Source organism: Mobula hypostoma, chromosome 1 (assembly GCF_963921235.1).
Source record: "Mobula hypostoma chromosome 1, sMobHyp1.1, whole genome shotgun sequence".
NCBI classification, from domain to species: Eukaryota; Metazoa; Chordata; class Chondrichthyes; order Myliobatiformes; family Myliobatidae; genus Mobula; species Mobula hypostoma.
The window spans coordinates 224,050,021-224,063,531 of record NC_086097.1 but is presented as its reverse complement, the minus strand read 5'-3'; the positions used below and the strand labels follow the sequence as shown (position 1 = coordinate 224,063,531).

General features: G+C 41.9%; 1 protein-coding gene across 3 annotated transcripts in view; it reads left to right on the top strand.

Annotated features, from left to right (window-relative positions):
* The first annotated feature begins 342 nt into the window (after positions 1-342).
* jph1b (junctophilin 1b) overlaps positions 343-13,511 on the top strand; it is a 147,773-nt gene continuing 134,604 nt past the window's right edge. For 2 of the 3 annotated variants that reach the window (XM_063065210.1, XM_063065206.1), the window contains exon 1: positions 343-929. In XM_063065210.1, coding sequence (XP_062921280.1) covers positions 551-929 — 379 coding nt within the window. In that variant the 5' untranslated portion in view covers positions 343-550. The remainder of the gene's footprint in view (positions 930-13,511) is intronic. The other variant, XM_063065196.1, reaches the window with a different exon arrangement.

Here is a 13,511-nt window from a genome sequence, read left to right as displayed (position 1 = left end):
GAGTTTGCCCATCTCGCTCACCTGTTATCGCAGCCCAATATCTCCCCAGCTCCCCGTGTTTTCGGTGCTTCGACCCAGTCCCTTGTCTGCTTGCCCACGCCGCCGCAGTCTCCAGTACCTTTCCCTGTTTCCTCTCTCCAGATTCTTAACCATCCCTCCCCGTTCACCGTACTTCTCACTCGCTATTTCTTCTCATCCAGTCTCTATCCCGTTTCTGCCTCTTCCCCTCCCTAATGTCTCCAATGCACATGCCCGCCCCTCTCCTCAGACTTCCAGTCCCGGTCCACGTCCCTCTCCCGAGAATAAATCCCCGCGGCCGCCCTCTCCCCACTCAGTCCCTGTGCCCGCCTTCTCCAGTGGCTGACGAGCCCGCCTCCTCCGCCAATCTCTCCAGTTAAAGTCAGTGATCCCGCCTCGCTAGCGTTCTCTCTCTCTCTAGTCAGACGCCGCTCGCACTTTCTTTGCACACACGCTGGTTTCCTGCCCTCCTGCCCGCTCCTTACTGCCCCGAGTCCGTTTACGTCGGCGATCCGGTCGCACCGTTTCATGCATGACTGGAGGAAGGTTCGACTTCGATGATGGCGGGAGTTACTGCGGCGGCTGGGAAGACGGCAAAGCCCACGGTCACGGCATCTGCACGGGGCCGAAGGGCCAGGGCGAGTACAGCGGCTCCTGGGCGCACGGGTTCGAGGTGGTGGGAGTCTACACCTGGCCGAGTGGCAACACCTACCAGGGCTACTGGAGCCAGGGCAAGCGCCACGGGCTGGGGGTAGAGACCAAGGGGCGCTGGTGTTACCGCGGAGAGTGGACCCATGGCTTCAAGGGCAGGTACGGGCTCCGGCAGAGTCTCAACAGCCCGGCCAGGTACGAGGGCACATGGAGCAACGGGCTACAGGATGGATACGGTGTGGAGACGTATGGAGATGGCGGTGAGTACGGGCCTGGTCGCCGGACCCGGGGAAACTTCACGCACAGGAGGACGGGGCAATTAACGCGTAGATTCGCTCTGAAGCAGGCTTAATGAACACCTGGACTTCATTCACGCCCTTAATGTGTTGCCTTCTCTGCTAATGTAGTCAAAAACATCACCATCTCGGGAAATGGTAGTTCGTTCATTCGGATAAGACCGATTTCAGTCCCTTCCTCCGTGCGTTTGTGTCGCCGCCCGCGCTCGGCTCACACCGGGTGTGAAGATACACTGATGATACACCACACATACCGAGTGTGAACAACCACACTCGCTCAACACACACGCACACACACACATATGCATACACTCGCCGAGCGTGAACACCCACAGGTACACCACACGCCGAGTGTGAACCCCCACACGCGGTTTGTGTAGCGGTTGTGAACATAACTCGCGCCGTGGAAAACTTCGCCCCACGAGCAGATTTCCACTCCATTGGCTGTCAGGCACGGCCACCAGCAACGAAAAAAATTACACAGCTCAAGCCGATTGATTTACAGTACAGTGCTGAACACTCAGACTGCTCGGCGAGGCGGTGGAGCGGCCAGTGTGCTGGGGAGAGGTGGTTCCTCTGGTGCCCGCACCTGTGGTGAAACGTTTGGGAAGTGATCACTATTTAAGAATATTTGTTACCTGATACACTCGTCTAACGAGCGGGTTTATATCGGGGAAGGAGCCCTATCGCGCCGCACAAGCGAACGAACGAAGCTAGAATAATTTGGGTTTTTAAATCCAACCTTCAGCGACAATGGAGTATGCCAAAATATTTGAAGTCTTTTTTTTTCTCTCTCTCTGAGAAATTGCACGGGTTTTATGTAGTCATCATGGTGAAACGAGTTTCCTGGCTGATGCCCAAAACGGTCCAAATAGTATCCACCGAGCCCAAGAGGTCACATTTAGGAACCGGGTTGCTCCCGAACGGAACCATGGTGGAGCAGAACATTGAAAGTAGGAAATGGAGGAACCCATACAGCCCTTGATCACATTTCTGTAGAAAGTCGTGCATTTTAAGGCAGCCATGAAAGGGCAGCAAAATAAATGCTGTGGCAGAGTTCCACCTCCATGTAAACCGAAGAATGTGTGTCGGTGACCAACCGCTTCTAATTGAGGTGCCTGCTGCAAATACACGGGGTGAAGAGCGCAGGGTCAGTTCACCTTTTGGACTCTGTGGCATAAAAATTAGTGTAACAGACATGGCACATTAACATTAATTAATTCAAAGCCAGTTAATTATGAATTCTGCATTTCTATTTGTTTACAAGGAGGGCAGATGTGATTTTAAATATTAAAAATTGTTCACGATTTTCACGGAAAAGTAAATATTTAATTAAATTATGTATTCCCGTTGCAAAATGACAGAACTACAGTGTTGGGTTTAGACAATTACTTTTATTTTTTAATTAAGTGACACTGTATTTTGTTATTATGTTTGTCTTATCCAGTCCTCCACTCCCCCGCCGTACAGTGATAAGACCATAAGAGTACATTTTGGCCATTCGGCCCATTGAGACTGCTCTGTCGCTCCATCATGGCTGATTTTTTAATTCCTGTCAACCCCGTTAACGTCTGACACCCTGATTGATCAAGAAGCTATCAGTCTCCGCCATAAATATGCCCAATGACTTGGCCTGCACAGCCTCTATGACAATGAATTCCACAGATCCACCACCCCCTGGCTGAAGAAATTATTCCTCATCTGTGTTCTACATGGGCATCCCTCAAAGCTGAGACTGACCTCTAGTTTGAAACTCTCCCAATACAGGAAACATCCTGTCCATATCCATCTTCCTAGGCCTTTCAATATTTGATTGTTTCAGTTAGATCACCCCCGTCATTCTTCTAAACTCCAGTGAGTACAGGCCCAGAGCCATCAAGCACTCCGTTCATTCCTGGAATCATCCTTATGAATTTCCTTTGGGCCACCTCCAATGTCAGCACTTTGTTTCTCAGATAAGGAGTGCAAAGCTGCTCAATGCCCAAGTGTGGTCTGACCAATGCCTTATAAAGCCTTAGCATTACATCCTTGCTTTTTTCCCCTTTATAGTCCTTGCAAAATAAATGCTAACAGTGTGCTTGCCTTCCTTAGCACTGATTCAATCTGCAAGTTAACCTTTAGGGAATCCTGCACAAGGACTCCCAAGTCCTCTGCACCTCTGATTGCTCCCCAGTCTATGCCTTTATTCCTTCTACCTAAGTGCATGACCATACTCTTCCCACACTATATTCCATCTGCCACTTCTTTGGCCATTCTCACAATCCCTCTGAGCCCTTCAGAAGACTGCCAGCTTCTCCACGTACCTCTGTATTGTCTGTGAACCTGGCCGCAAAACCACCAATTTGATCATCCGTATCATTGACAGAAAGCAGGAAGAGAAGTGGTCCCAACATGAAGGCTAGCACTGCGTCTGTCTTCCCTACGGCTGACTCAGCCTGCGGAATACCACTCGTCACTGGTAGCCAATGAGTAAAGGCTCCCGTTCTTTCCACTCTTTGCCTCCTGCCAGTCAGCCAATCTTCTATCAATGCTGGTCTCTTTCCTGTAACACCATGGGCTTTTATTTTGCTAAGCAGCCTCAGGTGTGGCACCTTGTCAAAGGCATTCTGAAAATCTAAGTGAACAACATCCACTGACTCTCCTTTGTCTATCCTGCATGTTATTTCCTCAAGTTTAGTCAAACAGATTTGTCAGGCAAGATCTCCCCTTTAGAAAACCAGGCTGACTTCAGCCTATTTCATCATTAATAATGGACTCCAACATCTTTCCAACCACTGAAGTCAAGCTAACCGGCCTATAATTTCCTTTATTTTGCCTTCCTCCCTTCTTACAGAGTGGAGTGACATTCACAATTTTCCAGTCCTCAGGAACCATTCTAGAATGTAGTGATTCTTGAAAGATCATTAATAATGCCTTCCACATTTCAGTTAACTCTTTCAGAACCCTGTGGTCCATCTGGACCAGGTGACTTATCTACCTTCAGACCTACCAGCTTCCTAAGTACCTTCTCCTTAGTATAATCCAATCCAGAATTGCCATTCCCCTAGTGAAAGCACATTCTGTGAGTGTGAAAGAGACACCAGGATGATATGCTGCCTCCCAGGTGCCAGGGTCAGGGATGTCTCTCTCGCATCAACAGAACTTGCTTTCTGCTCCTCTAATTATGGAATCCCCTATCACTACTGTATACTTATTATTGAGGGGAATGTCCACAGGGGTACTCTGCACTGGCTGCCTATTCCTTGTCTGTCTCCTGACAGTCACGCAGGTACCTGCCTCCTGCAATTTAGGGGTGATAACCTTCCTGCAGCTCCTATCCATTACCTCCTCATTCTCCTGTATGAGCCGAAGGTCAGCCAACTGCAGCTCCGTTTCCTTAAGATGGTCTTGTAGAAGCTGCAGCTTGATGCACTTCATGCAGATGCAGTTATCAGGGAGTCTGAAGGTTTCACAAAGTTCCCAGATCTCACACAGGAAACATAGCGTTACCTGTGCATCCATTCTCAGTACACAAGCTATGTGCTAACAGAGAAAAAACAACTTAAGGCCTGCATCTGTGTTTGCCCAAACCTGTTGAGCCAAAGCCAGACACTTTTAGTCCACTCCTAGCAGTTGGGTCCTTTGCTTATCATGTGTAAGAAATGTGACTCAAAACAATGTGCTGTTGCAGATTCTGAAATGGTCTATGAACTTACGGAATCAGTGTTGCCACTGTATTGTTTTAACCATGGTTCTTGTTTGACATTTCGTAGGTAAGTAATGAAACTATTTTTGCTGGAGTGATTTCAAGAAAAGGTGCTTGCAGTATTGAATTCATGTATACAATTACAATGGAAATATTACAGAAAAGCAAGTCAAAATTGTCCAGATCTGCCTTCAAGCAGTATCTTCAGTTGTCACCATAACAAGATTGGCTATAAAATTGCAGTCGCTTTAAATAATTTCCTTGTAAATTTCTTGTAATGGGATATAATTGTACTTCATTTTCACAATGACTATTTTATGTGAAAAGGTAATGTGGTAATAATGAAAATTCTTTATGATTGATGTACTGTATGTGATATTTCAGAATCAGAATCAGGAACATCTTCTTCCCCTCTGTCGACCAATTCCTGAATGGACATTGAACCCATGAACACTACCTGGCTACTTTTTTATTTCCTATTTTTGCACTACTTATTTAATTTATCTACTTTATATACTTACTGTAATTCACAGTTTTCTTTTTCTCTATCATTATGTATTGCATTGTACCGCTGCCGCAAAGTTAACAAATTTCACGACATATGCCGGTGATATTAAACCTGATTCTGATTCTGGTAGTAGTAAGGTGCAGAGTTTAAGCAGGGCATATGTGCATGTAAATGCTGTGCAGTGCACAAAACATGGTTGGAACCATCATTTAATTTCCATTTCAAAGGCACGAGAGACACTTGGCTGGAACAATATTTAAATTGTTAATTCATCTACAGTCAGGATCAAGGCATCCCATATGGCTCAACAATTAAATCCATTGCCCATGATGTTTTGAACCCTGTAAATAAGATCTCTATACTGTTTTCAGATAACTTAGCCAGGTTAGATTTTTTAGTGTAAGTTGTACAGTGTCCCTCAGTTCGGAAAGAAAGGAGAACATACTAATCCCAAAATTATATAGTATCTTGAATTTCCTGATGGAAATTTCATGTATTCAAACCAGAATTAACATGGTCTAGTATCCTGCTGGCAGTGGTTGATAGAGGTAATAGCAACCATGATTTTGCAGGACTGTTGATCACTATAGAACTATAACATGAGTCCCTTGCTATACAAGAGGAGAAAAATTGGGGAAAAAATCTAAAATAAAAATTTAGGTATTGTTTTGACACTCTAGGTTAGAGAAATCATCAGTCATGTGAAATAAAAGACCACGTTGACTCCACACTTTTTTAAAGAAGGCTAATATAAGTACACAGTACAACTTTCAGAATGAAACCCCACAACACTGAATTTACCGCAGTTTGGATTTGGGTATTCCAAAAGAATCAGCTTAAATCCAGCTGTTTTCAAGTAGTGAAGTGTTGTTTTTTAAAAGGTCAAATGACATTAGCTTTTAAATGTAAAATATATATTGTACAACAAAATTGTGAACATTGTTCATTTGGATGTGGGCATTAAGCTGTTTGTCACCTGCCTACTAATGGAAAAGACTGGAGTTTATTGAGGTGGTTCAGAGTAATCAGATCATCAACTAAAAATAGCTTTCTAACTTACTAACTCATGTCATCATTGACCAAAATACCCAACCTGGGAGCGGAGAACTGAGGATGACATTTAAAAACACTCTCAAGTATAATGTGTATCACAGCAAAGCAAAATTAACTAAGTATTTAAATGGTTACTGCATTGAAATCAAGCGACTGCGTGGAGCAATATTGGCAGCTTGGGAAATAATTCACAAGACTATTACCTTACATAAAATTTTATTTTGGAAAATAGACAAGAGATTCCATTATTTAAATGCAGTGCTTGCATTACTTAGCTAAACAGATTCACTGTCCATGGTGGCAGTTTTGATATTGTTATCAAATCTTAAATGTTCTGATCCTGCTGAAAGGGAGAAAGAACTTTTTGAATCCTTGAAAGTTTGTGTAGTTTTGATCACTTTGATTCTTGACAGGTTTCTGACCATGATTAAAATTAACAGTGTATCTCAATCTTATTAGAATTGTCATTGTTGGGAATTTGAATTGAAACTATGATCAATTTTAGAATTTTTCTTCCATGTTAATTTGCATAATCTCATTGGGATCAATGACTATGTTGTAGCAAATTACTATTTTTAACACATCCATTCATTAAATATTAGATCTCAAAGCTTACAACCAACAGATTTTTTAGGTAAATTGCAGATTTTTAATTCCATCAATAATTTTCTCCCTTTGCTTGAGGTCAACATGATGTTGATCAGTTGAATGTATTATTTGGAATGGGCACAAATCTACACTGCATTTGCTGACCATGGAATTCTTCCCATTGGTTGTTTGGTAATTCAATCCTTCAAACAAGTGAATATTTTTGTCTTAGTTAGTCTCAAAGCAATGCTAAAAAATCAATGTTGCCATAGAAACAGGAGTTCTTTGGATTTGGCTACATGTTCTAATGTTTTCTTTTAAATTTTAGAAAACAATAATTTAGGGTGAGAATTTGAGTTTAAAGAACATTTTTGACAGTATTGTATTACTAAATAGTAATAGTAATAAAGATTACTATCAGCAAAAATATATTTTGGACAAAATATTTTAAAATAAAATGATTAGTTCTGAATTAGGAAAACAGTTGAGAAGTTTATGTATAGTTATTAAGATTTTAAGATGTTAATAAAGATATTAGTTGTTTTCATTTAGGTTGTTATTTTGTATTCTGCAAAAATAAGTTTTAGTGGGCAAGATAAATGTGAAAATTCAAAATGAGGCTTTGCACTAAATCGTCACACATTGGAAATAACCTGTTAATTCCTTATATGCTTTTAAATTCTCCTCATAATACCTTTTTGTTGCATCTTATAAATCAGGCTTAAACTAATAACTTAAAGACATAGAACTATGTAGAATTTTCAGGAGCAAAAATACATTAGAATATTAGATATTTTTTAATATGCAGTGGCGTATTAAACTCTTTTATAAATTTACTCTAACACAGTCATTTAATCCCCTTTTTTTCAAAGAACAAGGTTATCTTGTCCAAGATAGTTTTCCAGGCACTTGGTTTAGCTCACCATGACTGAATAGAGCTCTATAAGATATAGGGGCAGAATTAGGCCATTTGGCGCATTGAGTCTGCTCCGCCATTTCATCATGGCTGATCCATTTTTCCTCTCAGCCTCAGTCGCCTGTCTTCCCCTGGTATCCTTTCATTCCCTGAAGAATCAAAAATTTATCAACCTCTGCCTTAAATATACATGAAGATGGCTGCCTGTGGCATCGATTTCCAGGGATTCACTACTCTCTGGCTAAAGAAATTCCTCTTTGTCTCCATTCTAAAAGGATGCCTCTCTATTCTGAGGCTGTGTCCTCTGGTCTTAGATACCCGCACCGTAGGAAACATCCTCTCCACATCCACTTTATCAAGGCCTTTCACTGTTAGATAGGTTCCAATGAGGTCACTCCTCATTCTTCTGAATTCCAGTGAATACAGGCCCAGAGCCATCAAACGCTCTTCATGTAGCAAGCTGTTTAATCCTGAAACATTTCCTTGAACCTGCTCCAGTTTCAGCACATCCAAAACTGCTCACAATATGATAAGTAGGGCCTCAACAATGCTTTATAAAGTTTCAACATTACATCCTTGCTTTTATATTCTAGTCCTCTTGAAATGAAAGCTAGCATCGCATTTGCTTTCCTCACCATGGACACAACTTGCAAATTAACCTGTATGAAACCCTGCACAAGGACTGTCAAGTCCCTTTTGTGCCTCAGATTTTTGTATTTTCTCTGCATTTAGAAAATAGTCAATCCTTCTACCAAAGTGCATGACCATACACTTCCTGACACTGTATTCAATCTGCCACTTCCTTGCCCATTCTCCTAATCTGTCTAGGTCCTTCTATAGCCTCTCTATTTCCTCAAAACTATCTGCCCTTACACCTATCTTTGTATCATCTGTGAACTTTGCAACAAAGCCATCAACTCCAGCATCCAATTTATTAACATGTAATGTAAAAAGAATCGATCCCAACACAGACTCCAGTGGAACACCGCTAGTCACTTCAGCCAACCAGAGAAGGCCATTTTTATTCTGACTCTTTGCCTCCTGCTTTATCCATGCTAGAATCTTTCCTGTAATACCTTGGGCTTGTAGCTTGTTAAGCTGCCTCATGTGTGGCACCTTGTCAAAGGCCTTCGGAAAATACAAATACACACCATCAACCAATTCTACTTTGTCTATCCTGATTGCCACTTCTTCAAAGAATTCCAACAGATTTGTCAAGCAAGATTTTCCCTTAAGGAAACTATACTGACTCGGCCTATTTTATCATGTGTCTTCAAGTACCCCAAACCACATCCTTAACAATTGAGTCCAACATCTTCCAAACCACTGAAGTCAGGGTAAATGGCCTATAATTTATCATCTTCTGCCTCTCTCCCTTCTTGAACAGTGGAGTGACATTTACAATTTTCTAGTCTTCCAGAACCACTCCAGAATCTAGTGATTCTTGAAAGATCATTACTAATGTCTCCACTATCTCTTCAGCCACCTCTTTCAGAACCCTGGAGTGTGCACAGTCTGGTCTAGGTGATGTCGCCTACCATCAGACCTTACAGATTCCCAAACAGCTTCTCCCTAGTAGTGGTAACTTCACACACTTCATGATCCCTGACACCTGGAACTTCTATCATACTGATTGTGTCTTCCATGATGAAGACTAATGCAAAATAGTTACTCAGTTTATCAGCCATTTCCCTGTTCACCATTATTACCTCTCCAGCATCATTTTCCAGCAGTCCAATATCCAGTCTCGCCTCTCTTTTATACTTCATGTATCTGAAGAAACTTTTGGTACCCTCTTTAATATTATTGGCTAGTTTACTTTCATATTCCACCTTTACCATCTTAATTACTTTTTTTAGTTTCCTTCTGTTGGCATTTAAAAGTTTCCCAATCTCCTAGCTTCACATTAATTTTTGCTTTATTATATGCCCTCTCTTTGGCCTTTATGTTGGCTTTGATGTCTCTTGTTAGCCATGGTGTGTCATCTTGCCTTTAAAATACTTCTTCCTCTTTGGGATGTATATATCCTGTGCCTTCCGAATTGCTTCCAGAATTCTAGCCATTGCTGCTGTGTCGTCATCCCTGCCAGTGTTCTTTTCCAATCCGCCAACTCCTCTCTCATGCCTCTGTAATTTCCTTTACTCCATTGTAATACTGATACTACTCCTCAAATTTCAAGGTGAATTTCGTCTTATTATGATCACTTTCCCCTAAGGGTTCCTTAAGCTCTCTAATCAATTCCAGTTCTTTACATAACATCCAGTCCAGAATATCTGATCCCCTAGTGGATCCCCTAATTATCTGCATATTGAAATCCTTCATGACTATTGCAACATTGCCCTTTTGGCATGCATTTTCTGACTCCAGTTGTAACTTGTAGACCACATCCTTACTACTGTTTGGAGGTCTGTATACAACTCCCATCAGTGTCTTTTTACCCTTACAGTTCCTTAGCTCTATCCACAATGATTCAACAACTTCCAACCCTATGTCATCTCTTCCTAATGATTTAATTTCATTTTTTACCAACAGAGCCACATCACCCCTTCTGCGTTCTCGCCTGTCCTTTTGGTACAATGCGTATCCTTGGGGTTTAAGCTCCCAGCTATAGTCTTCTTTCAGCAATGATAGTCTATGTCAGGGAATTAAGGAAATTAGTAGCAAGCTGAAATACTTCAGGACACAAGATATGAGATCCAAATAAGAACAGGATAATACCCTCTGTTTACAGTATTCTTCAAAGGAGCCTGTGGATCTTCCTCCATACAATGGCATTTCATAGAATTCCATTCCCACACCTTCTGTTGCATTAAAACAATGGTAAACAAATCATATCTTTTCCTATATTGGGTTATGATACAACTTCTCCTTAGTTAGCAACAAGTGTCTTTGATGAAAGTGACACTCTTGGCAAGGTCACATACCAAATTGAAAAAGTGAATGCAGGCTGGAACGGTCAGAAGCTTGATCAAAGTGGTGAACTTTAGCTAGGATCTCGGAGAAAGAGTTGGAGATACGGGTGTTGTGAAGGGAATTCCAAAATGTGGACTACCAGAGAATAGAAGGTATGGCTGTCATTCTAGGATCCTGGAGAACTGGAGGCTTGGCTGTCAGCGTAGAATTCTGGATAATTAAAGACATGACTCTCAGTCGTGTAAGAGGTGATGAAAATGTGAATGAAATATTCGACAACAAATATGCTGAGGTTGGAATGGAGCAATAAAAGTATGTCTTTGTGGTGGAGAGATTATGGTGCTGGAATCTGGGTGTGAAAGAGTCAGCAATGTTTAAAAATATTCTTTTTTTTTTTGACCTAAAGCTGTTTTGCTATAGCAGAAACCTACAGTCAGTGTCCGCTTTACTAGGTACCTTCTGTACCTAGTAACGTGGCCACTGAGTGTATGCTCATGGTCTTCTGCTGCTGTAGCTTATCCACTTCAAAGTGAGACATGTTGTGCACTCCAAGATGTTCTTCTGCACGGCACTGTTGTGATGCATAGTTATTTGACTTACTGTCATTTTCATGTCAACTTGGACCAGCCCGGCCATCCTCCTCTGACCTCTCCCATTAACAAGGCACTTGCGCCCGCAGACCGTATTTCTTGTATTTCACACCATTCTCCGGAAACTCTGGAGACTGTTGTGAGTGACGATCCAAGGAGATCAGCAGCTTCTGAGATACTCAAACCATATCATCAGACTCCAACCATAATTCCAGTGTCAAAGCCACCTAGATCACATTTCTTCCCCATTCTGATGTTTGTCCGAACAGCAACTGAAACTGTTGACGGTGCCTGTATGCTTTTATGCATTGAGTTGTTGCCACATGATTGGCTGATATAAACATTTGCATTAACAAGCAGATGTGAAAGTGCGCCAAATAAAGTGGTCGCCAAGTGTAGATAAACTATGGACATCCATGTACAACAGGAGTACGCCAACTTTGTGTAGGTAGGTTGTGAAGCATCATGCATATAAAGAAGCCTAACTTTTTTTTTTCAGGAATCTTCCCCCCCCCACCCCCCCGCCCCCAAACTGGAATGTGCAAAAACTGCTGTTGCTAGGCCAACTGCATTCAGAAGATGGAAACACGTTAGTCTCCTCAACCCTATTCTAACAATTTTCTAGTGGAGCACCAATCGAGGGTGTCCTGTCTGTCTGCATCATTATGTAATACGGAATCTGCAAGGCATCAGACCACAAAACTGTACAGAGAATAGTGAAAAACCACCAAGAGAATCACTTGAGTCTCCCTCCTCCCTTCTCCCCTCCCCCATTTTTACTGGGAGCGTTGTATACATTGTATCCCTACCGCCCATCTGACCCACTACCTTCAGAAAGGAGGTACAGGAGCATCAGGACCAGGACTGCCAGACTGGGTAACAGCTTCCTCCCTCAGCTTTGAGACTAATGCCACCGAGGTCTCGTCACTAGGACAGCAAACTGTTTACTGTTACCAGTGCTGTGCACGACATGCACTTTGAATTATATCTGACTAACTTATTTGTGATAATATTTTGTTTTATGTGCTGTGTGTGATATATGTTTTGTGGGTGTACCATGGTCTGGAGTAACATTGTCTTGTTTGGTTGTTTTTATGTATGGTCAGATGACAATAAACTTACACTTGAACACGATAGCCAATATTATTGATCCTGAAAGGATTTTTGAAAGCAACCAACAAAAATGAGCTGAAACTTATGACACAATTCCAAAGACTGTTACAAGTCTCCACTCAACTCTACCAATCAAGTCAATTTTAAATTCATTTGGATTTTCATTAAAGTTTTAATATGTATGATGAAATTAAAAATGCGAAAGATAATTATATTCACTTTCCTACACAAGTTCTGTTTGTCTGTCGCTCCCATGATCCTTATTTTGAGCAACATTCTCCACCTAATGGGATAGACACAGCAACCCAGCTCCCAAGTGTTTATCATTGCCACTTCATAACCAGATGTACAGGGTTCCTCATTGATTTTGCATAATACAACTCGCTGACAATGAACAGCAGAACCAACCAATTTTGTGTATGATTAAGCTTCTATCCTTTATATTAATTCTATCATTATAGTTCATGATATTTTCCATCACAAATGAAAGATCAGAGCATGTCAGAATTAGAATACGGTTTAATATCACCAGCATATGTCTTGAAATGTGTTAACTTTGTGGCAGCAGTACATGATAATATAAAGAAACTGTGTATGTGTGTGTACACATATACACACACAGTATATATATACTTAAGTGGTTAAGGCATTGGACTAGCGACCTGAAGGTCATGACTTCGAGCCCCAGCCAAGGCAACGTGTTGTGTCCTTGAGCAAGGCACTTAATCACACATTGCTCTGCAATGACACTGGTGCCAAGCTGTATGGGTCCTAATGCCCTTCCCTTGGACAACATTGGTGTCGTGGAGAGGGGAGACTTGCAGCATGGGCAACTGCTGGTCTTCCATACAACCTTACCTAGGCCTGCGCCCTGGAGAGTGAAGACTTTCCAGGTGCAGGTCCATGGTCCCGCAAGACTAACAGATGCCTTGTTATGTATATAATATACTAGTTACGTAAGTCATGCAAAAACAAAATAGGAAATAAAAAAAGTAATGAGGTAGTGTTAATTGGTTCAACATCAGTTCAGATGGCAGAGGGGAAGAGCTGTTCCTGAATTGTTGAGAGTGTACCTTCAGGCTCTCTACCTCTGATGGCAGCAATGAGAAGAGGGCATGCACATTGCTTGGAATGGGGCAACATTTTCAGTTATGTTTTCATAATATTCCTGTGGAATTTT